Raw genomic sequence first — 26,818 nt, 5'->3', positions numbered from 1 at the left:
TCCCCACCCTGCCGCTCTGCAGCAAATGTCACCAGAAACGATGGCACCAGCAGCTCGTGCCCCAAGGGGCGCTTGCCAGGGGCTTCCTCTTGCAGGATCTCCCCACGCAGCCTGCGTTTGATGGGCAGCGAAGCTGGTTTTATACAGGCAGGTCCTATCGGACATCGGCTCCGCTGGGGATGGAGCTGTGCTGAGCAAGGGATCTGCTGGAGACCTCTCCCTCGGCCACACAAATGTCCCTTTTCCCTGCGTCCCGTCCTGCCGGCCCCGCAGGGAGCTGTGCTTTGCTCTGGCTTTGCAGCAGTGTGTTCCGAGGCCGCATCCCACACGGAGTCATCCCACACTCCGAGCAGCAGCACGTGGAAGCTGCTGGGGCCCTCTCAGAAATAACAGGGTCCTCCCTGTTATTTCTTTTCTGTCTTTTGATTTTTTTCTTTCCTTGGAAATATGAAGCCTTAGCTAATTTGAAACTGGAGGCAACTTCTGCGAAGCCTCCTTTCCCTGTGCTCCAGGTTATGCCTTTTTCCTAGGATGCAGAGCACATGGAAGCGCATATCAAACCCTAATCCTTAGGAGCGATTGCCAGGCTGTGCCTGACCCTCGTTTCGAGGCCACAGGAAGCACAGGGACGGACGCATGGAGAACACAAGGAGCACGGGAGGTGGTGACGGGGTCGGAACGTCGCGTTTGCCATCCAGGAGCGGCCTCGGGATGAGCGTGGGCCAAGATGCAGCGGAGCAACGAGCAAGTGGCGCCGCTCAGCACCCACCGACAGCCCCAGCATGGCTCGGAGCCCGATCCGGGCTGCCCGTCCCGCCAGATCCCCTTGGAGCAGCCGGGCGCGCGGCCGGCACTGCTCCCACGTGCGTGCCATCGCAGAGGATGCAACTGTGCTGCCCTCCTCCGAGCTCGCTTAAACTTAATGCGCAAAGGCAGAATTGCAACAAAACGTGAGTGATGCAACAGCAGATGCAAATTAAATAGGATGACAAAGCATAGAAAACTTGAAAATGATCCGGAAAGCTCAATTTTCCACTGGTGGCCTAAACCTGCTTGCGTGTCCCTGTGGGTGCTTTGAATTTTGCAGCGCACGTTGCAGCAGGCAGGAAGGCTCCTGCAAGGTGGCACTTACCCACACACAAGGGTCTCAGCACTCGCCGTGTCCCGGCTCGGCCGGGAGCAGCGGGCTCCCTTCAGAGGCCGTTTCCTCCCTTTGTCAGCCCTGCTCCCAGTGCCACCGGGGCAGAAGTTCCCTATCTGCATTATGGAAGTTTTATCTTCCCRCAGAAAACTATATTGACTTCCGTTTTACATTAAAGCTGAATATTTTTTTWAAAAAAATAAGCAAAATGAGAGCTGGCTCTTGCAGGATCGTTAGCTGCATCCCCTCCTTCCGCAGAGGATCCCGATACAGCTGTGTCTTTATTAAGATCATGCTTCACAGTTATAAAAATGAAAATGCCGAGCGGGAGAGGTGTTTGGGTTGTAGCACCAGCAGCCTGAGAGCTCCTGGAAGGTGGTGAGAGGGGTTTCAAGAAGCTCTCCTGTTTTCCTGGGCCCATTATGGCCCTGAAAGCTTCGAGTTAAGGTCGGGCAGCGCTGAGAGCTTTTGAGCGACGCGCTGGAGAGCTTCCGATTTTAAAGTCTACATCTTGGGTGTTAACAGCACCGAGTGACTTTTTCAGTGCATCCCCTTCGGAGGAGTTATCCCGAGTGCCTCCATCCCTAGTGCCTCCTCCCTGGTGCTCTGGCTTTCCTCACCACTGATGGACGTGGTTAATGATGTCCCGCAAGTCACGCGAAGGACACACGTATTTCCTAAGGCAGGAGGCTTCTTTCCATTGGGAGCGTTTCCAGGAGGACAAATACAGGGAGCTGGACGTTGGGGATCCCGACTCCGGGCCGGCGCGGCTGTGACGCTCCACACCGCGCACTTGGAGACAGCAGCTCAACCCATGGACATCCCCATGACCTTCATAACTCACCGGCCACCCACCCTGCGGTTTCCCTCCTCTTTTTCTTGATGTCAACTACTTGCTCCTGCCGGGGCGGTGACCTGGGAAGCCGGCGGCGGTGGCTACAGGAAGAGCGGCRAGGTGTTGCGGTGCCGAGCACAAGCGGAGGACGTGACGTCTCCGGGACCGGGCTACAGCGCGATGCCTGGAGCGCCATTCCCAAGCCAAGAGCTGCCGTGTTTACCGGCCCGGCCGCGCCGTCGGAGCCCGGGTAGCTTCTCCAAGAAGACCTCCTTAAATATATCTATTTTCCTGTCAGGAAACGCCACGACTTTAGGAAATTTAGCACTGCTCTGAAAACAATTCCAGCTCACACTGACATCCTCTTCTGTCAAGAGCCTTCTGGAGGATGTTTCTACTGCTGCTTAATGGAAAGCGGGTGGATTTTTTAAGTACGAGCTCTGTCCTTGGCTTCCCTGAGCCATCCAGGCATCAGGGGCTTAAAGGCTTGGGCACGGGCAATACTTAAAAATAGCATTTAAGGAACTTCCCGTTCGTGCTTTAGGAGGAAAATCAACAGGAATGATGGGTTTCACTGAACTTTTGTGCAGCTTTCGTTACCCGTCATGGTGCCAAAGTCTCTACGCAGGCGGCTACGGACTCTTTTTGGGGACATGGCCATAGAGCTTCCAGAATTAAATCCTACTATTTTCCTTCAGCACACTGCAGTAAAACGTGGAAATAAGTATTGTATATCTGAAAGCCTTAGGTTATAGTATACTAAATATCTTTATGTTTAAGTGTCCTAAGGCAGTTTAATGGCTTCTGTGAACAGCAGAATTTGGGGTTTGGTTAAGCSAACAGACCAACCTTTTCCTGTATTTTTTAGAGGCAAAAAGGCAGTTCTTCAGTATCCATCTTCTCCTCCATATACCATATATTTCTCCCTATTAACAAACAAACCAAAGACGTCTGAATCTCTGAGGAAATGCCTGCAAATTAATGAGATAGAATATCAGAAGAATGCTGAGAAAAAGAGTAGGCTGAGATATAAAGCTCAGGCCACTCCACAGGAGCTGTATTTAAAGATATATTCAAGATTAAGCATTCCTGTCAAAACTGTCAAAAGAATAAAATATTCTTTTCTTTTTTTTAATACTTTGCAAACATAAATTTTTCCCTGGGCCACTGAAGGGCAGGTAGATGCCCCTTCACGTGAAGATAGCTTTGCAAAAATTGGTCCCAAATCACAGGAGTTACAGTGGGCACCTGCCTAGCATTGCTGGTGTTACTTGTTAGAAACCAACTGAACGTGGTCATGTCACCACGTCAACCCGGTGCTCTTRTGGCCAACGATAGACTCATCAAATCCAAGAGCTCCGTGGGAGCTGGAAAAGATTAGGCATTAATCTGGATAGCAGGTACCTCCGTGGTTGTGTTAGGCAGGGGGTAAACCCTTGTGCTTGAGGGCACCAGCCATGTCTTGGCCAAAGCAGGTAGAGAGGAGCTTCCCGTGGGTCCGTGTGTGCTGGCACCGTGGTYCCCTTGGGAATTCCTACGCCTTTCCCAGAAGCATTGGGTTGTGGATGCTCTCAGGGGCAGGATGCAGGTCTAGATGACCTCAGTGGGGCAAGTTGCAGCTGCCGTAGCGGAGCAAGTGCCAGCGTGTGGTTTGTGTGGGGCCCATGAGGACCTGGGCTCCGGGGCAGGAATCCTCTGCCCAGCAGCAGGAATCCTGCAGCTCCGCTGGGACCCTGCACATAAATGTGCACAGGATGCCTGGGAGAACCTCAGCAGCCGCTCAGCTCCTGCCAGAGAGCGGCTCCGTGCAGTTCCTTCCCCCTCAGCCGTCCACCCAAGTGCTCCTGCCCCGCTGCTCCCTAACAGGCCAAAGGAGGAGGTCAGTGCAGGGCTCGGGTGATCCCAAGGACGGAGTGGCCAGGCCCCCCGAGGAACCACAACCACGTTTTTCGGGCTACATCCCGGGACGCGAGGGGGGAATAACCTGTTTGATTTTATTTTTTTTCAGTTCTCTCAGGCCAGACACACCACAGCCCTTTGAAACGCTCTGTGTCCCTTACCCCACCCATGAATGTGCCAAACCAGCCTCTAGGACATGGATGGATGTCTCATGAGGACTTACGAGCTAGAGGACCCCAGTGCATCCCTTCCGATCATGCCCCCCTGTCTCCACAAAGCAGTGTAGCCTCTTCGGGAAGTGGTGGGAGTGAACATTTAGAAGATCAGCCTTCCGCTCGTAACACATTCCAGGAGGAAGGGAGTGGGATGAAAGGTGAGTGACAACGAGACACCTCCCCTGTACCCCAACCCCGGCCACCAAAGGAGGCTTCGCCCCCCGTGCACCACCTGGGGTGACACCGGGGAAGGGAAGAGCCCTTTTCCTCACATGCCGTTTTTTGCTTTGACTCCTGGCAATTATTTTGTTTTCTCCTTGAGAACCTTGAGCTCTAGATACACATAAAGCCCRGCCACGTTTAGTGCCACGACCACTTCAACGCCGTGTGAACCTGTTGGTTTTGGGGGGGGTGTCAGGCTGTCCCACGCTCCTGAACCCCAGTGGTTTCCATTGCGTAGCCTGTTTTTTTCCCAACATGCTGCAAGCTTCTCATCAGCCGRATTTTCTCCACGGTGTGTGGCTTCTAGCTGAGCTCTCCTTTTTCTTTCTTGCTTTTTTCTCTTACGGTGAAAATAGCTTAGTGCAAGTTCAGTGAGCCCTGTGTGATCTATCACTGCGGTGTCTGCTATGACAGGAAACCCACCAAGCGCTTGGAGAAGTTTTTGGCTTAAGAGATTGAATTTATCCTGCGTTCTCCAGTTGTTTTTTTTCCATCGTGCCTGCATTTCACGGAGGCTTCTAGCAATAGGAGACCTTGTCCTGTTGGTACATAAGGCAGAAATGAAACCCTTAATGAGAACCCAGTCCTGCAGTGCACTCGCTAACGAGCAGGTCATCAGGGTGTTTGAGCTCCAGCCTGCAGGGCCAGGAGAGGCAGCGTGTTTGTGCTTCCAAGATGCTGCATTTTGGGATTCCCGCTGCAGCTTCCCAATGGGAATGTGGGTCTGCCACGGTGTGCCGGGCAGCGGGGCATGGCCCGTGCGGGCAGATGGGGAACGTGGGCTGGTGTCCCCACGAGGCCAGCACAGTGTCRCGCCCCAGAACCACCGCTGGGGTGAGGAGCGGGACGGATGGGGACCCGGATCCTCCCTGCTGCTCTGGATCCCTGGCCCYTCTTCCTGCCTTGGCCGCTAGTGCGGTCAGTGCTGGGCGGGCTTGGGAGTCCAGCTGGAGCCATCAGGTGAATTAAGCTGCTCTGCTCTCCAGGGTTAAGGCTGCTTAGAGATCTGAAGAGCTAGGGACCTTCTGGTGGACCCACATCCCATGGGACCCGCGTCCCACCATCCTCAGCCCCAATGGGGAGAAGGTGCTGCAAGATTCATGCATCCCTCCAGCATCCTCCAGGCTAGAGCTCTTTGGGCACGGACTTGGGAAGGAGTCAGTGAAATTGTGGAGAAGGGTGAAGGGGCAGCCCGACTTTCTGCACCCAGGGCTCGGCCCTGCAATCCCCTGAGAGCCTTTTCGTGGGCAGGTGGCACAGAGTGGCCTGCCTCACGTTGCATCGTGCCGGGTTTCTGCTGCCAGAGCTGGGGAAGAGGCTGCAGGGGACTCAGCTCCACGGGACTAAGAGCTGCAGCTCCGGGTGCGAGTCGTTGCTGTGTGGATCCTTTTCCCCACATGATTTCTGGGGCTCGGGCCGTGCACTCAGGGTGCTGGTGCGTGGCAGAGGAGGCTCATGCCGCTGCCTCTGTTTCCCAGCTTATTTTTGGGTACTGCAAACGGCCTGTGCTGAGGGAGGGAATCCTGCTCCAGCAGAACCCCCCTCAGGCCGCTGCCCCTCTCCTGGAAACGGGCACAGCTTTCCCGACGGGTGCCCACAGGGAGGAATCAGCTGCCTGCCAGAGCCCAGCTCCTGCTGCTGGCTCTTCTGCAAAGCCCCTTCCACCTCCACACGGCCCCTCGGAGCTCCAGGGGCTGCAAGGGGCCTGGAGAGAGCCCCTGCCCCCTGCCCRAGGCGGCTTCAGCCCCTGCCTGGCCCCTGGCCCCCTCTTTTCTCCCTTCTGCCCTTCCTCAGGCTCCTGGCTCCGTGCTTCACTACCCTTCCTACCACTACCCTTACCAGCACCTAACCTTGATTGCCCATGTGGCTGATTTTACCAGTGTCCCAGGGAACAGGCAAAAGTGACAGTTCCTTTCCCATCTACAGCCTCATATTTGAAGACTGTTGCATCCGTTCCCCACAGCTGCATCCTCTTCACACTGAACCAGTCTAGTTCATCCATTCTTCCTTCACAGGTTGTTTTTTTCTAGACTTTGGCTTTGTCCTTGCTCTTCTGCTCCAGGCTCTTGCCTGAAGGTCCATACCTTTCTGAAGGCAGGTTTTCCAAAGCTGGGTTCAGGAGTCCAGCTTTACCAGAGCCGATCCAGCACAAGTGGTTTCCTGTGCCATTTAAATGGGCTCTACTCATAGCACATCAGTGCATTGCTCGTGGTTTGCAGATGACCCCATGCTGCTGGTTCTSTGCGATCCACTGTGCCCCGGATCTGTTCTGCAGGAGGCACTGCCTGTTCCCTGCGCCTCGTTTGGGCAGGTTCCTCCAGAAATGCACAACTTGGTGCATTTTCATTGCATTGCATCTAATTTTATCGGGGCTGCTCTCTCCATTTACCAGAATCCTCCTGAATTCCAGGCCTGTCTTCCAAAGTGCCCGCAGGCTCTTACAGCTCACTGTCATCTTGCACCTTTAATAAGCTTGTTGTCTTTCCCATCCTCCAGGGTATCCATGAAGACAGTGGTTAAWCCTGGACCCACGGTAGTCTTGTACGGAGCATCACAAATTCTCCCCGTTTTGCCATTTGCCTCCCGTAGTGTCACCATCCTCTTTCTGGGAGCTTGTGTGTGTCACGGAGCATCAAAGCCTTGTCGCTGCAAAGCGTGGGCATGGCAGGGGACAGTGTATGACCAACACATCATCTGTCCCTGCCCGTCCCATGTTTCGGGACGGGGTCGTTGATGCTCACGTAGATGCAGCGCTCAACAGCACTAAAGAAAGTCCCTGCTCCGAAGGGCTGACGGAGACGAGTTCAGAGATTTCTTGTCCCTTCCCTGTTTGTGGAAGGCGGCTCAAGAGTCACCTCAACATCAGTACCTGTGCAGCAGGGTTTGGCTGGCACCGCGGGCGCTTGGACTGCGCTTAGCAGCAGGTTGGGCCGGGCTGGGATGTATTGTGCCCTCCAGGTGCTCCTGAACATGTCCCCACGTCTCTGGTGGCTGCAGGGTGAGCTGTTTTCCTCCAGACCTTTCCGTGCCAGCAAACAGATGCCTGCCTGCTGGCAAAACTCAGGCGTTTGGCGCATTTAAGAGGCACAGGGATAGCGTGGAAGTCCTCGTCTTGCAGCTAGCATTAGGCGCAGTATTTCTGACAATTATGCCCTGATTTAGCAATTAGGTCCTAGTAATAGGTGACTAACGGGTAGCTCCGTACGCGTACAGAGTAGCTCGTTGCTCTGCAGGGATCATTAGGAAGTAATGGCTGCCTCCTGCAGGTTGACTTTCCAAGGACCATGAAATCACTTTAAAAAAGGCCTCCCTTTTCCTTGCAGGAGAGAAAAAGAGCCCTGCAGTTGCTGTGCATCAAGGTGACTCCCTCTCCCCTAGCTGTCTCATAGGGCTGGTGGCACCACCAAAAGTTGGGGGGTTGGCCCTGGGCGTTTGGGACTGGCTTTTCTGCAGGGCTTGTTGCATGCGTGAGGTCCCACCGTCTCTGCAGATGCTGCTTTCAACATATAGGAGCAGCAAACCCAGATGTTCCTGGGGGACMGTGGATCAGGCACTGCTTCTCAGGTGGCATCATTGAAATGAGTTTTTGTCGAAATGGAGTTGAGATCCAAACGTGCCCGTCCTTGCACTTTCTATCTGCACTGGATACAGGAGGCTGTTGGTTGCTGTTGGTTGCACATAAGGATGTACAAAGAGACACGACACCTCTTGGCACAGACTGCTCCAAGGTGTAGCTGAAAGGGTAGACAATTTTCAGCACCATTTTTTCTCCCCCTGCACTCCCCCTTATATGAAGTTTTTCATGTTGCAGAGGCAGGATGTGGTGGAACCACACTGATGCCCGGAGAATAAAGGTGTATAAGGAGCATCCCTCCAGCGTTGCAGACAGCAACAGGGAAGGAAGCCATCTCAGTGCGTTCGGTGGTCCTGGCTTGCAGGGTTGCAGAACCATCTTCTATGACATGCCATTTTTTCCACATTTAAAGTAAAATGAGAATCACTTTATTTCCCTTCAGGCAGCTCTTTAAATTTTGAGCCCATACCATCCTCCCTCGTGGCAAAAAGCCGTATGTGTTGTCTGCAAAACAGACGTTTTTTCATGCTCAGCTCATCCCAGTCAGTAGTTTCTGCAATTTCCACCTGCTAGAGATAAAGGCAGTTAAAAGCTTGCCRGGGCTGGGGCAGTTTGCAGACCCAAAGCTCATTCCCCATGGGGCGTTACCAACCTCGACCATCCACAACTGGAGCCTAAGCCAGCCTTCAAGCTGCTGTTGAGCTGCTTCAGCATCAATCTTAGCAGTCGTGGTGGATCATGCASTGTCCTGTGCATGTGCATATATATAATCCTTGCTCTCAGTCGTCTTCATTTTCTCCTGCTCTAGCAAGGATGTTTTCTTTACGTTCAGCTCTATTCTAAGGCCAGAATGACGTTTGAAGTAGTTTTGTTCCGGCCTGCTCTAAGCCAGGCTCAGTGTACACTAGTGAGCCTGAATCCACCGCTCTGCCTTGGCTGCTACAACCCCTGGAACAAATTCATACAATTTTTTCTATACCATTTATCTTGGGTGTAGCACCGATTTAAGTAATAGTGCTTGAATAAAGAGGCTTCCAAAGCCAATGGATCCACAGATGAGCTCACTTGCTCTGAGCAGTCCCTTATAGTCCAGCCAGCAGCCGCTGGCACGAGGAGGAGGCCGGTGCCTAAGGAAGCCCTCGTGCCGTTGTTGATCTTATCGGGTGTCGTTAAACAGTGTCATCAAATAAAAGGCTGTTCTTGTCTCTGTGCCTTTGTGCTGCAGATGTTCCAGCCTGGCTGAAGAGCCTCCGTCTGCACAAGTACGCGGCGCTCTTCTCTCAGATGACATACGAGGAGATGATGGCGCTCACCGAATGCCAGCTCGAGGCACAAGTACGTCTGCGGTCGCTCGTCAAGCCGGTGCTGCCCTCGTCCCTGCTAGGAACACGCTGTTTGTTCAGTTGGGGGACGAGCTGCCCTGGAAACCTCCCGTTACGGCTGCGCGTGGAATGCGTTTCGCTTGCAGAGGGCTGAAAGACAAACAGGAAAAGGAAAATTGAGTCTGAGGAGAGCGGAAAAAAACACATTGTACCTGAAAGAGACCTTGTCCCGGGCTTCGTATTGGAGGAAATTCCCAGCTTCTGCAGAGTCCTTATTTGCATCTGCTGGTAGTTCCCTCTGAGCTGCGATCCCCGAAGCCCGCGTTGCACAAGGGGCTGGAGCAGCCTTGCTGCAGGACGGGAGGTTTGTGGGCTGCCTGCTGCAGGTTCCTCCTGCTGCTCAGATGATTTCCCTGTTATCACTGAGCTTTCCATTTTTTCAAGCCTCTCGTGGTACTCAGAGGCTTCACCAGACACTGGCATCTAGCCAGAAAGAAACCAAATTGCTCAGTCTGCCTTAAAAGCTGAAGGGTCTGTCTTAAGTGGTCTTAGTTTCCCCATCTCCAGCGAAGTAACTCCAGGCCTGCGTGCTGGGTCCGCTGGGTTTGTACCAGAGCAGAGCCACGCTGCAAAGMGTTGCTTGAAACCTGCCACTAAAACCAGATTCTTCTCAGATTTAAAATCCCCCACTAGATTTTAAAACCATTCCCCAAAGCAGCTGAGAAGCCACCTTCCCCTTGCGAGCRCTTATAAAGATAGATGCTCCAGGGGAGGGACAGCCTGGCAGCAAATCTGTATCTCGGCAATGTTTCTAAGTGATTTTCTGTGTCCTCYGCTAATCCCTGCATTGAGAGTTTGATTAATTTACAGCAGCTCTTTTCATTGAGGAGAGAAAGGGCTTTGATTCATCCCAGTGTCCTGTGGAGATGCTAATGCTGGGTTATATGCTGTTTTTGCAGAACGTTACCAAAGGCGCAAGACACAAAATAGTCATCAGTATCCAAAAGCTAAAAGAGAGACAAAACCTTCTCAAATCTTTAGAAAGGGTAAGTTCTTACATTTCTACATTTCTCCTTTTTCAATTGCAACAATAGCCAAGAATTAATCCCGGGGTAGAGCACTCTCCTTACGCGTGTTCCTGGGTACTTTCTTCATGGAAATCTATTGTTGGCTTGGCCACATCTGAGTGGGGTCTTGAAACAGCTCTGTGCCAGACACAGTTTTTATTTGGAGCTGTGAGCCCTAATGAGTGAGTCCTAGTCCAAACTGCTGCAGAGCAGCAGCGCATGCAAGTCCTGCTGAAGCCCAGCAGCTGAGATTTCCAACCTGCATCCTGCTTTTTGTGCCTCTTCCCGTGTTTTGGGGGGAGGAAATGGGCAGCAGGGCCTCCAGAGTGCTTCCAGCCCCAGGAAGGGCCGGTGCAGGGAGTGAACACCACCCTGGCCACTTGCTAGAGCTGCACTGGAAAAGGCAAACGTGGCTTTGTTTTGCATCCAGGCTCAATATTGTTTGCAAATACTGATTCCTTAAAGTCAAAGAAGTCTGCAAATAAAAACCAAAAGCCCCAAAGCAGAGCATAACCCAGTGTTATGCTCTGGGAACAGTGTTTCCTGCCTGGGCTCTGGGGCTGCTGCTGTTGGGCTGCTTTCACTTCCCACTTTGCATGGAAAGCATCCAAAGTTCTAGCTGATGGAGGGCACGCTGTGGGCCATGCTGGTGGCGGTGCTGTCCCCAGCCTCTCAACCATGGTGTGGCACCAGCTGTGGTACTTCTGGGCTGGCACAGGTAGGGTAGGAGTGTCCAGGTGAGTTTTTGGAGGGCTGGCAACGTGTTAATCAGTGGGAACAATCCCGTTGATGGGTGACCAGCAGTGGGATTATGGCAGCTGCCTGCCATGGAGCTCATGCCTGCAGGCGAGGTGGTTTAGGGGAGTCACCTTATCTAGGGTGACATCCATCCTCCTTTGCACACACCACGAGGCCAAATATCCCCTGGCTGGGAGCCAGGTGCCCACAGAGTTGCCGTGGGGCAGCCCTTGGGCAGCAGCTGGTTAATTCCCGGGATGTTAATTCCCGGGATGGCTGCTGTGCCTGCCCCTTGCAAGGGAAATCCTGTCCATCTTTCTGAGCCAGACAGGCTCATAAAACCCATCCCTGCTGCTCCTAAGACTTGATCCTATTTTTGAGGATATCAGAGGGCAAAGATGCCACTTGCCCTACACCCTCTCTGAGCTATTTGTGTTTATTTATGAAGCTCAGAGGTTCCTCTGCCGAAAGTGATTGGCAGCAAAATGAACTCCAAACCGTGACAATGTCAGGACCTCCTGCAGGCGAGTAAGCCAGTGCTTGAACTCCTCGGGATGCAAATTTTCACCCCTGTGCTGAGCTTCATTTGCCCGTCCTGTTGTAGGGGGCATCTAGGTGCTGTTCTGTCACAGCACTTTAACCCCTGGGAAGGCTCTATGGGCAGCTTGTCTTCCCAAAGACAACAAATAGAAACTTCTTGTCCCATWAAAAAAAAAACACAAAAAAAGGCTTAAACTCTGCCAAAATGGCTCTCAGTGAAGCACCAGCACCACAAACCTGCTGGGAGCAGCTCGCCCAACCTCTCACTATTTGTTATTGCAATATTATATTATATTTAATTGAACTTTCTTCAAACAGCAACTTGCAGAGCCTCCCACTAGGGGCTTTTAAATACTTATGTGGTGCGATGCTATTTATTGGTGTTTTCGTTAGCTCACTGCTTTGCTATTTATTTATAATATGGGATTGTACTCAGGGTATGGCAGGAGCTAATAAAGCCATATTTACCTCTGTACATTAATAATAACTATTAAATGCGAGAGACAGCCCCCTGGATTGAGCGTTCTCCGCWGATGTGTTTTCCAGGCAATTTCTTCAGCTTCTCTGCATAGATTTTGAAATGTGGTATTGATTGACTGTCTCAGTGCAGGAATGCAAGCCAAATCCAGCTGACTCAATGGGCCACGTGCACTGTAAAATAAGGGGAGATAAGTGACAGGATCTGCTTTTCACTACCAGCTTGATGGGGCAGGTTTGGGTATGGAGCTGTGGCCATATAATGAGAAGACCGTGGGGCTCAGAGCTGCCTCTGGGCTGGTTTTCCTGGGAGGTTACGTCTCTGTTTTTCCAAGTTTTTCATCCAATTTCTCCCCCCTCTTTGTTTTTTTTTTTAAGCTAAACAAGAGCRTATGTGTGACTTGATTTTTTTGGGCAAAGTCTAACTGCTAAAGATTCCTTCTTTCTTGGAAAGAGCCGCCCCACCCTTCCTACCAGTTAGCCAAGCAGGATTTATCCCCCAAGTGTGATAGTGCCCGGCAGACTGATGCTGTGTCACCAAAGAAGTCAATTTGGGACATCTGAGAGCGAGTTGGGGGTGCAGCAGGAATTAGGGGGAGTAAGCAGTGATTTCAGTGCTTAACCTGCCCTGTGCACAGCCCCTGTGTCCACTTTGGGTCTCTTCCATCGATGCCATCCGAGCTCATCCCCAAAAAGCTGCCTCTTACCAAGTGGTGCCTCACAAGCAGCTTGAGCCAGACCTMAGGAGCAGTTTTTCACCACGCTGCAGGTAAATCCTGGTACAATTCTGACCAGCCTTTCCCTGAGGCAGGAGGGCCAGACTGGTTTCTAACCACAGAAAGAAATGGTTGCTGTGGCCTCAAATAGCAGAGCAGGAGATGTGCCCAAGGAGGACCACCCACCCTTGTCCTCAGGGACAGGATCTACATAAAGGTGTTGGACAGTGATGGAGATTGCTTATCCTTCCCCATAACCAGCCTTCCTCCAACCAAACAAGCCTCCTGTGGCCCCTACATCTTTTATGGCCTGGATTACTCTGCTGCTCCCTCCAACATTTCCAGCAGTGCATGAAAGCTGTGTCAGGTGCTAAAAAATCATGACATGGAGCCAAGGACCYGTGGGGTCACCCAGTGACGAATATGGAGATGTTTTATTTGCTCCTCCTGTGTTCATACCATTGACGTGTGTTTGGGACAGGCCCTCCGGCCACGTTCCATGGTCAGCAGAGACACGAATCTAATTCTCTTGTTCAAAACTGAAACAAAACCAGGGCAAATCTTCCAGAGACTCTCAGTCCGTAGCCCGTGGGGGTTAGTTCAAAGCAGAAGTTAATTCAAGTTAATTCGAGGAGAGGTGCCACGAGGCACCTCTCCTACCTCTGCCTGCAGCCTTCAGCCCAATGGTTTGCAGTCACCTCTTCAGACCGCTTTCCTGCTCAGACCTTTACCTATCTATGCACAATCTGCTCTTTCTTGGTTATCCGCTCAGGGCTGCAAAGTCTTCCGGATCCCTCTTCTCAGATATTGTCCAAATGTTCCAAAATATGGAGCCTTTTCTGGCTTCAGCCAACTTTCTCCAGGGTCTCCCAACCTTTTGAAGGAGCTGCTGGTATCAGTGTCACCTGTTTCCATCTGCTCCTGTTTGCACTTTGATGGCGTGAATTGGCAAAGCCTGTTACAGACAAACCTTTATTTGAATGCTGTCCACACTCTTGTGTCCCCTTTGAAGACCTTGCCTTGTTCTAGCATGTCCTGGAGCTCTGCAATGGTCATCTCRGCACACAGTGAAATTTTTGCAGGCACTTTGGGGCAAAGCAGTTTTGCAGGGCCAGTGCRGAAGCTAGAGACAAATCCATGTTAGAAAGAATGGCTCAGCTTGGAAAGGACTGAAATGTCATGAACTGTTGTGGCATTGCAGGGGAAGGAGCAAGACATGGCTGGCTAGGGCTTTGAAATCTCCCTGGGTCCATTGCTGCCATGGAGTTTCTGTCCTTCTGGTGAGAGCCTGGAAACTCTGAACCTGGACTGTCCCCAGTCCTGGGCCACTGGTTTGTAGGGCATGGTCTCCAGGAATTGAGGTCTGATCATGTCCATGGTAGTCAGGTGTGGTGGCTGCAGAACCTTCACATGTGAGGCTCCAGGTTTCACCTCGTGGTCTAAGCAAAAGGCTCGGGGAGTTGAACACGGTTATGGAATAGGGACAACAGCAGAGTCCTACAGTAGGAGCGAGGCGGTTGGCTTCGCTGGAGGTYGTTCCCAAGGACCGAGGGTGCTGACCTGTTTTGTAACTGCTGTTGTAACTGCAGAGGTTTCACTGCAAATCCCCTCCTCTTGCTTGAATCCGCAGGACATCCTGGAAGGCGGCAACTTGCGCGTCCCGCTGCAGGAGCTGCACCAAATGATCCTCACCCCCATCAAAGCCTACTGCTCCCAGAACGCCAGCGCGGACGAGCACGGCCGCGACGCGGACCCGCATCACCCGCCTTCCCTGCTGGCCTCCGAGGGCCAGGGGCCCGAGTGCAAGGAGCCTGCGGTGGGGGGGCTGCAGCAGCACCACTTGCCSGGCTGCGAGGGCGAGTCCGGGGGCGCCCCTCTGCCCGAGGGAGACCTGCCCGGCCAGTTCACACGAGTCATGGGGAAAGGTGAGCGGCGTTGGCTTTGGGTTGCTGCCCACATCTGGGATAAGCGCAGCCTGAGTTTGGTGCCGTGGAGCCGGGATGGGGTTGGAAGCRAATAACCCTGGAGGCAGGGATGGAGCAGGGTGTAAGTGCTGCTCTTGGGCTGCTCTGCTTTTTAATGGCTCTGCTTTGGCTTGCAAGGTTGAGGGCCTGGAGGGCAGCACTGAAGACCTCTTAAAGATCTCAGCTTGCTTTGAATGAGTCAAATCAGATAGGTCCAAGGTCTCTTTTAAGTCCCATTTTAGACACGGGACATCCAGAGTGGCCTGCTGCTGTCCCGTGCCTGTCAAAGGGAGCTGCTGCAGTGCTTGGCATTGGGCTTAAACCACCATCACGGTGTCGTGTGCCCCTCGGGGAGGTAAACAGGAGGAATGTGCAGATAGGGGCTCTCTTCACATCCCGTGTACAGGGTGGTGCTGGCAATTCTGGGTGAGTTTAAGCACTAACTGTAGTGCTGGGGACTAAAGCTAGTGCTAAATGCTAGCTGGGATCTGCAAGGTAGATGCTTCGTGCATGGAGGAAGATCTCCTTGGTGAAGAGAGGAGGAGACACTGTCATCTGCAGGCTGGATGGAGACCTGTCGGTTTGCCATGAAAAAATGGTCAGTCCTGCCCCAATGTCAGACCCTTCCCACAAAGCATATACAAAGAGTCATTTTTCATAAAACTGCATGAAAAAGTGTCTTCCATATACACATTTGGTGTCRCATTTCTCAGGTGCTCCCTGGGGCCATCCCATGGAGCCGTGTCCGTTCAGCTCCCTCGGGAGCAGGCGACACTGCCCCGCAGGGAGAGGAACTTTGTGCAGCTCCCGCCCGCGCTCCYGGAGCAGGAGAGACTCTCTGCTCGCGGCCGTCCCCTCTGCATTCATTWGCACTTGCTTTTATGGCACTGCTTCAGAAGGAGGCTAAAGCCCTGCTGTCATCGATAGCTGCGGGAATCCATTTCCAGTGGGGGCAAATTTTGGCCACGGGAGTCATAGATCTTAGAGGCCGGTGCTCCGCTGACAGCGCCGTTTGCCCAGGACAACGGGAAAAGGGAAAGGGGGGCAAGATCCCGCGCTCCTCATTTGCTCGCGTCTAATTTTGGTGACTTAAATGGTGTTACTCTGGATTTACACCAGCATAACCGAGAAGGAAAGCTGGCCCTAAATATAGAAAGGCACGGCAGGAATCGGGGCAGGGTGTTTTTCCTAGACAAATGACCCATTGATGAGAACATCTCTCAGATAAGTGAAATAGGATGTYCGAAACATTCCTTAAAAACCCCAAAGCCCTGATCTCAGCTCGGTATCCACATTCCTGTTTATTTTTTCTCCTCCTTTTTTTTCCAGTGTGCACACAGCTTCTAGTTTCCAGACCCGATGAAGAGAATATAAGTTCCTACTTACARCTCATAGACAAGTGTCTAATTCACGAGGTGAGTCGTGACAGACCTCATAAAACTGTTGTTCTCCCATCACTTAGAGACTGTTTCCAACGTGTCTGTTTGTGTAAACATTTGGGTTTCTAACACAAATATTTGGGGGGGTATTAATAGTAATTCTCAGAGAACAGGCCCGGAGCGGGCGGTGAATCCAATCTGGTGCGCAGAAACCGCCGCTCCCCCTGCGCCTGCTTAGCTGCAACGACGCGGAGCGGCGGAGCGCGTCCCGCTCAGAACGGCCTCAGCAGCAGCTGGATGAAAGAGAATCCCGGGGCGAATGTGCATGCTGTTTCTATCAGACAGCCCAAACGATCGCTTGGCATTTCTAGGCTCCGTTTCGCAGCACATGTTYTGTGATTTTGCAACTTGCCTCCTCTTTTTTTTTCCCCTTTGCGCATCTGTTTCGGATAACTGCTGGGTTCTGTGTGCAGAGAGCTGCCTGGGGGCGACGGGAGAGCAGCCCCGTGTCCCGTGTCCTGCAGCGGTTGCCCCGTGCTGGCTGCAGCCGGCAGCACGAGCTGCTTCACGTTGTCCACCCGCATGTCAGGGGGACGCTTGCAAAACACCTCACCAGAGCTGCAGGCTGTAAATGCTTCTCGGGTGTTTGTTTATTAAGAAAATACGCGCTGTCAAAGCACAAAAAACATCTCCTCTCGAGAGGCCTGGGAGCAATTTGCAAACCCTGAGCTGCGTGGGATGCCAGAGGCAGAGGAGGGAGGCAGGGAAGTTCCCAGCCCCTTTTGCCTGCAGGTGAAGCCGGTGCCTTGGAAGTGGAGCCAGTGCCTTGGAAGTGGAACCGGTGCCTAGGAAGTAGAACCGGTGCCTAGGAAGTTAAGCCAGGGCCTAGGAAGTGGAGCTCTTTGCAGGGCCTCAGGCCGGGCTGCAGAGCTCAGCACATCGATGCAGGGGCCAAGCTCACAGATAGTCTGGGATCAAATTGAAGCAGTTGGACACTGGGTTTTCACCCCGCTGCATTGCCGCCTGCGTTGGTTCCTTCGTGATTAACACAAGGAGGACTCAGTCCCTCCAGAGGTCGAAGGGAGCAGGGGACAATCATCCTCTGGAAGGTCCCCTGGAGGCCTCGGCTCCTCTCCTCCGGGAAACCGGGTGTCTAAGTTGGTTTTGGCGCGTGGTGGTGACGTGGATGCCCCGGCACCGGCACCGCTCGCCTGTGGGCCCTGCACGACTYAGACGTGTCCCCTGTGCTGAGGGACCTTCTGCCACCTCGTGCACAGAGCCGAGCGGGATGGGATGAGGAGGCTGCTCCGCTTCCCGAATCCCRTCGTTTTCCATCCCCAGCAGTATTTTCCAGAGCTGCCTGCAGGTGAGAAGCCCATCGGCAGCGCGGGGCAGACACAGAGGCAGGTTTTTCCGGAGATGCCTTGGAGCAAGGTGTGCCAGGCTCAGCACCGCTGCCTCCGCATGGGAGCCCTCAGCACCACCAAGGGATTTTTTAAAATCATGAGGGATTAAAAACATGAGGAGTTAAAAAACATGAGGGATTAAAAAGCATGAGGGGTTAAAACCGCCCCACTTTGGGCACGGGTGCTCTGCCGCCGGGCTGCACACCGGCCCCCGTGCGCATCCTCCGGTGCCTGCCTGCCAAAACACTCACGTTTTCTGTTTGTCGCTCTTTTCCGGCAGGCGTTTACAGAGATACAGAAGAAAAGACTGTTGTCATGGAAACAGCAGGTGCAAAAACTCTTYAGGTCTTTCCCTCGGAAATCCCTCCTGGAGCTGTCAGGCTACCGGCAGCAGAGGAGGTAGGTGCCACGTGGGCCCTGGGGCCGGCAGTGCCCTCCGGTTGGGAGCTGTCCCCGCTCCTGGTTCCCATTCCGGGTGTCACCGGGCTGTCCCCCTGGCTCTGGGTGTCTCCAGGGGTGGATGTTCCCTGGGCATTTCCCAGCTGTGCCATCTCCCGCATCCCTCGCCCGTCTGCTCGCATCCCTGCCAGCTCCGCTGCCCGGTGTTCATCAGGTCAGTGCCGAAGCTTCAGCAAAACAAAATCAACAGACGCCGAGGTCTGAAGGCGGCACAAAGTGCAGAGACCTGGGCACTGCACTCAGAAAACCCTTGGTAGGGCTGTGGTACGAATGCCGTGTACTCACTTCCAAGATAAAGCAGAATTTCTAAAGATCCTGGGAAAATTTGGGTTATTTCCAGAGCAGGTTTCCTTAATTAGCTTAAACAATAACTTGGGCTGTTTTCTTTTCATTGCGATTAGTATATTTGGTTGCAATCTGGTGCAGTTTTTTTTTCTTCTCCTCATTTTTTTTCCTCAAAAAGTATTCTGGAAATGACTGGGAGTATTGGGAAAGCAAGGCATTAAATTCAAAAGGGATGCAAAAGCCATGAGTGCCGAGCTGGAATTTTCCCCAGTGAAATTTAATTAAATTTCAGGAGATGAACATCCTGAGCGAGTTCTCCGAAGGGAGAGAAGGAGAAGAGACGAGAGCAAAGGGTTCCCAACGGAGCCACTCGGTTGGGTTGCTCCGAAGCCGGTGCCGGCTCTGGATGCCAAGTGGAGCATCCAGTTGCTCCGGATTTTCCATAGCTGCTTTTGGCAAGAGTGACACCCGTGGCCGGGCAGTGGGTGCAGCAGCTTCCCTGTTTCCCAAAGCAAATGGGAGCCRGTGCTCCTGCTCCCCGGGAAGCTGCAGTGGGGCAGACCCCACGGCCAGCTCTGCTTCCCGCGCAGCGCTCGGAGGATTTAATGGCAAGACCATGTTTTAGGCTGAGGTTTAAAGAAACTCCACTGCACTTCTGCCTAAATTTGTCCTGTTTGGGGAAGGCGGTACGTTAATGCCTTCTTGCAATAGCTGCTCGAGCAGGAACACAGAGGGAGAGGGGAAAGGCAAAGGCCACCGCTCACCCAGCAGGACCTCGTCTCCTTTCACCAGCTCCTGCTTGGGTTTTCCTTTTCTTTTTCAGCTCGTTTTATAAGAAAGAGAGGTTTATGTGACCATATCCTGCATGTGCGCACGGGTGCCTTTCACTCAGTCCCTCAGGCCAAAAATGGCTAATTTTGGACTTGCTAACTAACTTGAACCAGATCTGACAGAAGCCGAGACATCCAGGAGAGGGCTGCRGGCACAGAAATTTGGTGAAAAAGAGTCTTTTAGAAAGGGAGAAAGGTGCTTTAAGGGGATGATAGAACTCTTAGATGGGAAGGAGAGGGATGCCCAGACCGCTGCCTCCCCTTTCCTGGTGTATGAGGGTGAAGGAGCATCCTCGGTGGGGTGGGAGGGCTGGGGTATCCAGCCCACATCCCACTTTGGGATGGCTGAGGTCGGTGCACTGAGGCCAGTGCTTGGCTGTGGCCAGGGATGAACGGAGGCGCCTGGATGTGCYGGGAAAGCTCCGGTCCTGCTGGCAGGGCTGTCACCACCGGAACTTTTCATATCCAAAAACCATCCCCGGCGCATCCGGAAGGCCTGGCCGGGCAGCCCATGGATTCACCCCGGAGGGCTTCACCCGGGAGCCGCTTCCTGCGCACGGCACCTCCTCCCGCCCCTCATCCCGCGTCTCTCCCTTGTCCGCAGCCGAGGCTTCGGCCAGTCGAACTCCCTGCCGACAGCTGGCTCTGCGGGCGCGGGAATGGGCAGGCGGAACCCCCGGCAATTCCAGATCCCCTCGCGCAACCTCCCCGGCGCCCGCCTGGGGCTGCTGGGGCCGGGCGGGCTGCTGGGCCCGGCGCAGCGCGGCGCCGCCGCCGGCCCCGCCATCCTCAAGCCAGGCCGGCAGGTCAGTGTGCGTGCGGGGACGGGACGGGAATGGCGCGGCCGGAGCCGCTGCCCGGCTTGTTTGTGCGAGCGCGGGCGGTGAGAGCAGCGTGCAGGCATTTCCTGTTGGCCGCGCCGCGCGGCGGGACGGGAAGGGGACGGCGGAGCCGGGAGGGAGAAGGGCAGCGCGCGCCGTGGCCGCGGGCCRCGATGGGGGCGAAACGGGATAAACGGACCCCGCTTCTGCTTGTCTCTCACAGCCCCTGTGCTCCTTCCCTTTGCAGAACCTGTGGTTTGCCAACCCYGGCGGCAGCAACAGCATGCCCAGCCGGAGCCACAGCTCGGTGCAGAGGACGCGCTCGCTGCCCGTGCACACCTCCCCGCAGACCATGCTCATGTTCCAGCAGCCAGGTAAGGGGGTGCCCCGTGTTTGCCAGGGAGCCCCTGGGGCGCCCGCGGAGCCGCGCGGGGACCCTGCGCGCTCCTCGCCGGGCTGCCCTCCTGCAAACGGTGCCAGCTCGTCCGGCTGCGCCAGCCCTGGCCCTCGCCATCCGCGCGGGATATTTTTGACGCTAGTCAGATCACTGGATTGATTCAGCAGGAGACATCACCGGAGGGATTTTGACCCTATATATAACATCCCCACTGTGCTAGTGCCTTACATAGCTTCCCTCGGAGAGGCTTTATGTTACCCGGGCGGCGCTGCGGCTCCTCCGTCACCTTTTTGGTTTGTGCAGGGGCTGGAAGAGCCGGTGGGGAGGAAGTGGCTTCAGACACTGGAGGGGGTTTCTGTTTGTAATGCACATTTAGGCAAATCCTGCCTTATTGATGCCTCCTGCTTATGTGTCGAACACCTCCAAAATGCTCCCGTGRACTGGAGCATCCTGTGATTTGGGGGAATTTCTGGCCGAACTTAAACCCTACAGAGTGACCTTCCTCCCCTCGGGCATGCTGGCGCTTGTTTTCTCTGTGCAGCACTTCATCAGCCTCCTGCACGTGGCTTTTCTTACTTGTTGTGCTTGTTGCAGCGACTCGTATTGGGAACAGGGAACCAGTAAAACTACATCCCACTCATGAGCTACCAGCAGGGCTTCAGCTTGGCCATTCCCTTCACTCCRTGTGTCCTGTCTGCAGTGTTTTAGCTGGCAAATTCAAGTGGCAAATACCTTTTCTTGACTAAAAATCAAGAAAAGTCAACTTTTGTTGGCTAAACAGCGACACGATTCTGCGGGTGCTGAAGGAGAACAAGCMGTTCTGCCTGTTGTGTCAGTCTGCGGCGCGCGAGGGTTGGAGAGGGGTCCGGAGCGGCGTCGCCAAACACACCGACAGAGTCACAAGGAAACCAAGCAATAGCATGGTGCCAGGCTCCCTCTCCCTTGGCATTCCCGGGTCGCCCCAGACTTTGTAAACAGGGCTGAATGAAGCCTTTCATGCTCGCCAGGGGTAGGCAGGGCTGCACAAACAGGTAAAGCGAGCGCCCCGGTGAAGCGGCGGGGCCGAAACGCAGCCGGGCCGCAGCGAAGCCCCAGGGGTTCCTGTGCTCTGGGTGTAACGGTGCTGATGATCCCAGAGGTGATCCCGGAGGAGCCGGACATCAGGCGGGACACGGGGCAGCGTCACGGATCACCACGYGCCAGGACACGCGTTCCACAGCCTGGCCAGTGAGGCCAGCAGCTCCCTGTGGCCAGGTCTCCCTTGAGGGTCGAGCAAGAGGGAGCCCCCAAAGCACGAAATCCCCGAGGGAGCTCTGGTGCTCGGCAGCACCTCTGCAAGCAGTTCCTGCCTGAACAGAGCAGGGGGAAGCCTGGGGGGCCCTGCCCAAATCCAGACGCAGCCCCGAGGCCGAGGCTGCTGCGGCGCCTCCTGCCTGCTCCAAGGCCTGGCTTTGGCTCCACACGTGTGCGCTATTTAAAACCAGGACCAAAACGGGCTTGTCCCAGGGGCTGAAATACCACCTGAAGCAGGGGTGCGTATCGGTTACCGCGCTGGGGGTATTTAAGGAAATGCTGGGGGGCTTTGTGGTTACGGACGGATTGAGCCCAGGTTAAAATGCGTCTTGGGAGAGTGGGAGAAACGGAGCAGAGCCGGGAACCCTTGGAAGGGGCCTCCTTCCCACCAGGAACTCTTGGAAGGGGCCTCCTTCCCGCCAGGAACCCTTGGAAGGGGCCTCCTTCCCGCCGGGAACCCTTGGAAGGGGCCTCCTTCCCGCTGCCGCTTCCGTGGAGCGCGAGGAAGGGGCAGCGGGGACGGCTGCGGTCTGTGCTGCCCTCCCATGGTCTGTGCTGCTCTCCCAGCGCCGCAGCGGCCCCGCGCGATGCCCGCACTGCAGCCTGACCGCCTGCAGGAACCGGAGCGACTCCGAGCAGGGAACAGGAGCGACTCCGAGCAGGGAAAGGGGGTGTCTCCCAGCACGGAACCGAAGCATCTCCGAGCAGGGAAAGGGAACGTCTTCCAGCAGGAAACCAGAACGTCTCCGAACAGGAAATGTGAGAGTCTCTGAGCAGGAAAAGGGAGTGTCGGCTGGCACTGAACAGGAGTGTCTCCAAGCAGGAAACTGGAGCATCACCCAGCACGGAATGGGAGCATCTCTGAGCAAGGAACGGGAGCATCTCCCAGCAAGAAACAGCAGCATCTCCCAGCAAGAAACAGGAGCGTCTCCGAGCAGGAAACAGGAACGTTTCCCGGCAGGGACCGGGAGCCTGCTCCCAGCCACCCGCCAGGCTGTGCAGGGAGGTCCTTGTGTCGCCTGCGCTGCCGCCCGCAGCCCAGGGCCCGCTCGCCCCTCGTGGCTCCCTCCTGCAGCAGCTGTGGGCACAGACCCTTCCCGGGGCATCTGAGCCCGGACTCTCCATCTAAACCTGCTGCTTCCATCTGTGCGCTGCCACGGAGCCGCCCTGTTTACACCTTATTGCTGGGACGCGGCTCCGTGGGGGTGCTGGGACACTGGGACGCTGCTCCGCTGGGATGCTGCTCGGTGGGGACACTGGGACACAGCTCCGCGGGGGATCCGAGCGCGGTTCTTACTCAGGCTTCTCCAGCCTGAGGCGGTGCCCGGAGCCCCGGGCCAGCTCGGCRGCGCTGCGGGACCGGCTGTGGCCGACCCTGCTCCTTCGGGCTGTGCCGAGGGGCTGGAGGGAGCGGAAAGCGCCGGAGGCTCCGCTGACCCGCGTGTCTCTCCCCCGCAGAGTTCCCGGTGCCGGTGACGGAGCCCGACATCAACAACCGGCTGGAGTCCCTGTGCCTGAGCATGACGGAGCACGCGCTCAGCGGTGAGCACTCCCTCCTCCTCGGGCTCTTCCAGCGCGTCCGCGCGGCCGAGCCCCCCGGCGCCTGCCCCTGCTCCGCGCCCCCCAAGCCCTGGGACGGCCTGTGGCTCTGAGGCCCGGGGCCGGCGCCGGGACGGTCGCTGCTTCCTCRCGGCCCCTTGCTCGGGCCGGCGGCGCGAGCCCGCGGGCTCCTCGGTCATAGTCGGTCACTGGCCGCCCCGGGGGCTCCACGGGGTTTGTTGGGCACGCGGGGCCCCGGGGAGGCGCCGGGGCCGGATCACCCGGCGCGGGACCCCGGAGCAGCCCCGGGCTGGGTTCAGCCCCCAGGAGCCCCTCTCAACCGCTCGTGCTCGAAGTAGCTCCAAAAGGAGAGAAAAGAAATAAACCTTCAACAGAAAAACCCAAACCCGAGAGTAACCACCCTGTTTGTTCTCGGTGTGGGAAGGCCAGCGGCCGAGCGCGCGGGGCAGGGCCGGGAGGGCAGCGCCGCGCGGCCGGAGGCTCCGGGGGCCTTGGGCAGCTCCGAGGCACCGGCAGTGCCGGAATGTTGCGAGCCGCTCCGGGAGATGTCCTGGTGCCAGGGCGGGAGGGCTGGGAGCCACCGGCAGCGGCGTGGGGCTGGGCAGGAAGGGAAGGGGAAAGGCAAAGGCAAAGGGAAAGGCAAAGGCAAAGGGAAAGGCAAAGGGAAAGGGAAAAGGAAAGGGAAAGGGAAGGAGAAGAGGCCTCCTCAAGCCTCCGTCTGGAGCAGGGGGAAGGTTCCCCCGCCGGAGGAGGGGACGTCCCCGGCGTGCTGGGCTGGGAGGCGCAAGCAGCAGCTCCGTGCTCGGCATGTCGCCCTGCGGATCCCCCCGCTCCCGAAACGGGGTGTCCGGAGCTCCGGGCCGGGCGCTCCCGGCGCCTCCTAACTCTCCGTTCCCTCCCCATCACCCTCCCCTTTGCAGATGGCGTCGACCGAACGTCCACGATCTAGGAGGCGACGGCGGCGGCGCGGCCGGGGAGCGACTGCGGCGCGGGCTGCGCCGGGGCCTCCCCACGTCTCCGTGTGTCCTTGTGAACATATCATTAGACTTGGAGTTTGTGTTGTCATTTCTCACCCATCCATGCTGGCTGGGGCGCGGGGGGGGCAAAAAAAAGACAAAATTACAAAAAAGAAATTACAAACACGAGGAGAGAGCGGGCGGAAGCGCTGGCAAATGCACCACGGGCAGATGCTGTTTGTCCGGGGCGCGACGGAGCCGGCCTTGGCGTTGGCAAGGAGAAAAAGAAAACGCCTTTTCGGTGTGCCTAAAAATCCCCGTATCCGCGGCGCTCACAGCGGTGCCGGGAAGGGGCCGGGAGAAGCGGAGCGGGAGCCCCTGGTGGGGCAGCGAGGGCGGGTGGGACGTGGCGGAGCCGGAGAGCAGGTCGGAGCAGGTGCCGGGTCGCGGAGGAGGCCCCGGAGGTGCCGAGCGCGGCCGCGGGGGCTCCGTGGGCGCCGGCGGCGGGAGCAGGAGGGAGCGAGCAGAGCTCGGAGCGAGCAGGGAGCGCGGCGGGACGCGGGAGCAGCCGGGCCCAGTTATCCCTAGGCTGGACAGAGAAACGGGTTATCCGAGCGCGGCCGGTGCAGCTCGGGATGCGGGATGCACGCGGGTGCTGGGCCGGGCTCCGTGCGGGTGTCCCTTCTTCACCACCACCACCACGCTTGCTTGCTTGCTTCTCTTTTGTGATTTTTGTTTCTTTCTACCTTTCTTTCTTTCTTTCGTCGAAGCTTCTTTCCCATCGGCGGCGTCTCGGGTCTTYACGGCTTGGTTGCGTTTGCGGGTCCGTGTTCTGGAGGGAGGAAGAGGCTGCGGTCACATTCGGGAAGGCCCCGGCTCTGCCCCGGCCTGCGCTGCCTGCGGGTCGCAGAGCTCCGCCAAAACAGGGGGAAAAAGGAAAAAAAAAGAAAAAAAGATCAAACCCTAAAATAGAATAAAAATTATTTATATATATATATAAAAAAAAGGAAAAAAGCAGTTGCATGAATGAGGCTGTGAAGTCGAATGTTTAGTAATAAAGCGGCAGTGCCTTTCGTTTTTGTATCCACCCATTTCCCCGCGGTTGGGCAGCGCCGGGCGGCCGTCCCGGCCGGCCGCGCTGCCTCCCTGCCCTTCCCTGCCCTTCCCTGCCCTTCCCTGCCCTTTCTGTTCCGTTCTGCTCCCTCTCCCGCGCCCGGCGCCGCCCGCCGCCCCGCGGGAGGTTTCACTGGTGCTGTTGTTGGCCCCGGCGGCCCCGGCGGCGGCGGCGGCTACACAAGTGTCCTTGGCTGCCCCCGCGCCCGCCGGCCACTTCGGGATGCGGCCGCGGCCGTCCCGGTGCCGGGCGGAGGGCGGCTCCCTTCGGCCTGGCCCGGCCTGGCCCGGCCCAGCTCTGTTTGTCTCGGCTCAGCCCAGCTGGGCTTGGCTCAACTCAAYGCGTCTTGGTTGGCTCAGCCCAGCCCAGTTTGACTCGGCTCAGCCTGGTTCAGCCTTGGGCTCAGCCCAGCCTAGCTCAGCTTGGCTCAATTGACTCGTCTTGGCATCTTGGCTCAGCTCAGCCAAGCTCAGCCTGGCTCAGCTTGGCCTGACCYRGCTCAGCTTGGCTCAGTTGACTCAACTCAACGCATCTTGGCTCAGCTCAGCCAAGCCCAGCCTGGCTCAGCTTGGCCTGACCTGGCTCAGCTTGGCTCAGTTGACTCAACTCAACGCATCTTGGCTCAGCTCAGCCAAGCCCAGCCTGGCTCAGCTTGGCCTGACCYRGCTCAGCTTGGCTCAGTTGACTCAACGCATCTTGGCTCAGCTCAGCCAAGCCCAGCCTGGCTCAGCTTGGCCTGACCCAGCTCAGCATGGCTCAGTTGACTCAACACACCTTGGCTTGGGTCAACCCAGCCCGGCTCAGCTCAGCTCAGCTTGACTTGCTCCAGCTGGGCCTGGCTTGGTCAAGTTCAGCTCAGCTCAGCTCATTATGGCCAGGCTTGGCCTAGCTAGGCCCAGCAGGCTCAGATTCAGCCCTATTTGTCTCAGCTCAGCCCAGCTGGGTTGACTCGACTCAACGCGTCCAGGCCCGGCCCAGCCAGGCCCGGCTCGTCTGGGCCCGGCCCAGCCCGCGTGGCGCTGCCCTGCTCGCCGCGCTGAGGAAACAGCCGCTTTTCCTTTGAGGCGTCGCGAGCCCGGCCCGCGGAGCCGGGGCCTCCCCCAGGACGAGCCCAAACTGTGATGTCCGTCCCCGGGCGGCGCCGTTCCCCCGGGATGGGGCTTCCTGAATGTGCCTGAGGTTAAAAAAAATAATAATAATAATAAAAAAAAAGGTCGATCCTGCAGAAGTCTAATTTGCACACAGCTAGGAGAACACTAAAGTTGATTTTATACAAGTCATCAGAGTTTGCAAAGTGAGTTTTATTTTTTGTATTCCTTTATCTTTACTTAAAGGTGAATGTGTATTCCTCTGGGAGGAATAGGAAGAAAAAAAAAATAACAAAAAAATAAATAAAAAACACACACACACACACAAAAAACAAACAGGAATGTTAATAATGTTAAACAGAATACTTCCTCCCTTATTAATATATAACCCTGATGTATTTATGCATATTGTAAGCTTACTTTAAAGAGCTTTGAACTCTCTTCTGTTGCATGCCGTTTCCGGGCAGACTTTTATTGTACATGCATGCCTTTAGTCCTGGGATTTCTTTTTTTTTTTTTT

The 26,818-nt window shown here is 55.7% G+C and overlaps 1 protein-coding gene across 3 annotated transcripts in view; it reads left to right on the top strand.

Moving 5' to 3' along the window:
- Nucleotides 1-24,151, top strand: part of SAMD4A (sterile alpha motif domain containing 4A) — an 86,387-nt gene extending 62,236 nt beyond the window's left edge. The window contains exons 3-12 of one of the 3 annotated variants that reach the window (XM_026051545.1): nucleotides 3,985-4,248; nucleotides 9,112-9,221; nucleotides 10,168-10,254; nucleotides 14,377-14,671; nucleotides 16,040-16,125; nucleotides 17,776-17,894; nucleotides 19,674-19,875; nucleotides 20,138-20,264; nucleotides 23,039-23,122; nucleotides 24,061-24,150. In XM_026051545.1, coding sequence (XP_025907330.1) covers nucleotides 3,985-4,248; nucleotides 9,112-9,221; nucleotides 10,168-10,254; nucleotides 14,377-14,671; nucleotides 16,040-16,125; nucleotides 17,776-17,894; nucleotides 19,674-19,875; nucleotides 20,138-20,264; nucleotides 23,039-23,122; nucleotides 24,061-24,089 — 1,403 coding nt within the window. In that variant the 3' untranslated portion in view covers nucleotides 24,090-24,150. Of the gene's footprint in view, nucleotides 1-3,984; nucleotides 4,249-9,111; nucleotides 9,222-10,167; nucleotides 10,255-14,376; nucleotides 14,672-16,039; nucleotides 16,126-17,775; nucleotides 17,895-19,673; nucleotides 19,876-20,137; nucleotides 20,265-23,038; nucleotides 23,233-24,060 lie in introns of those variants that run through there. The other 2 variants (XM_026051546.1, XM_026051544.1) reach the window with 2 other exon arrangements.
- Nucleotides 24,152-26,818: the final 2,667 nt, after the last annotated feature.

This window comes from Nothoprocta perdicaria, unplaced genomic scaffold (assembly GCF_003342845.1).
Source record: "Nothoprocta perdicaria isolate Ctin4 unplaced genomic scaffold, notPer1 scaffold_76, whole genome shotgun sequence".
NCBI lineage: Eukaryota > Metazoa > Chordata > Aves > Tinamiformes > Tinamidae > Nothoprocta > Nothoprocta perdicaria.
This window is presented reverse-complemented; position numbering and strand designations above follow the sequence as displayed.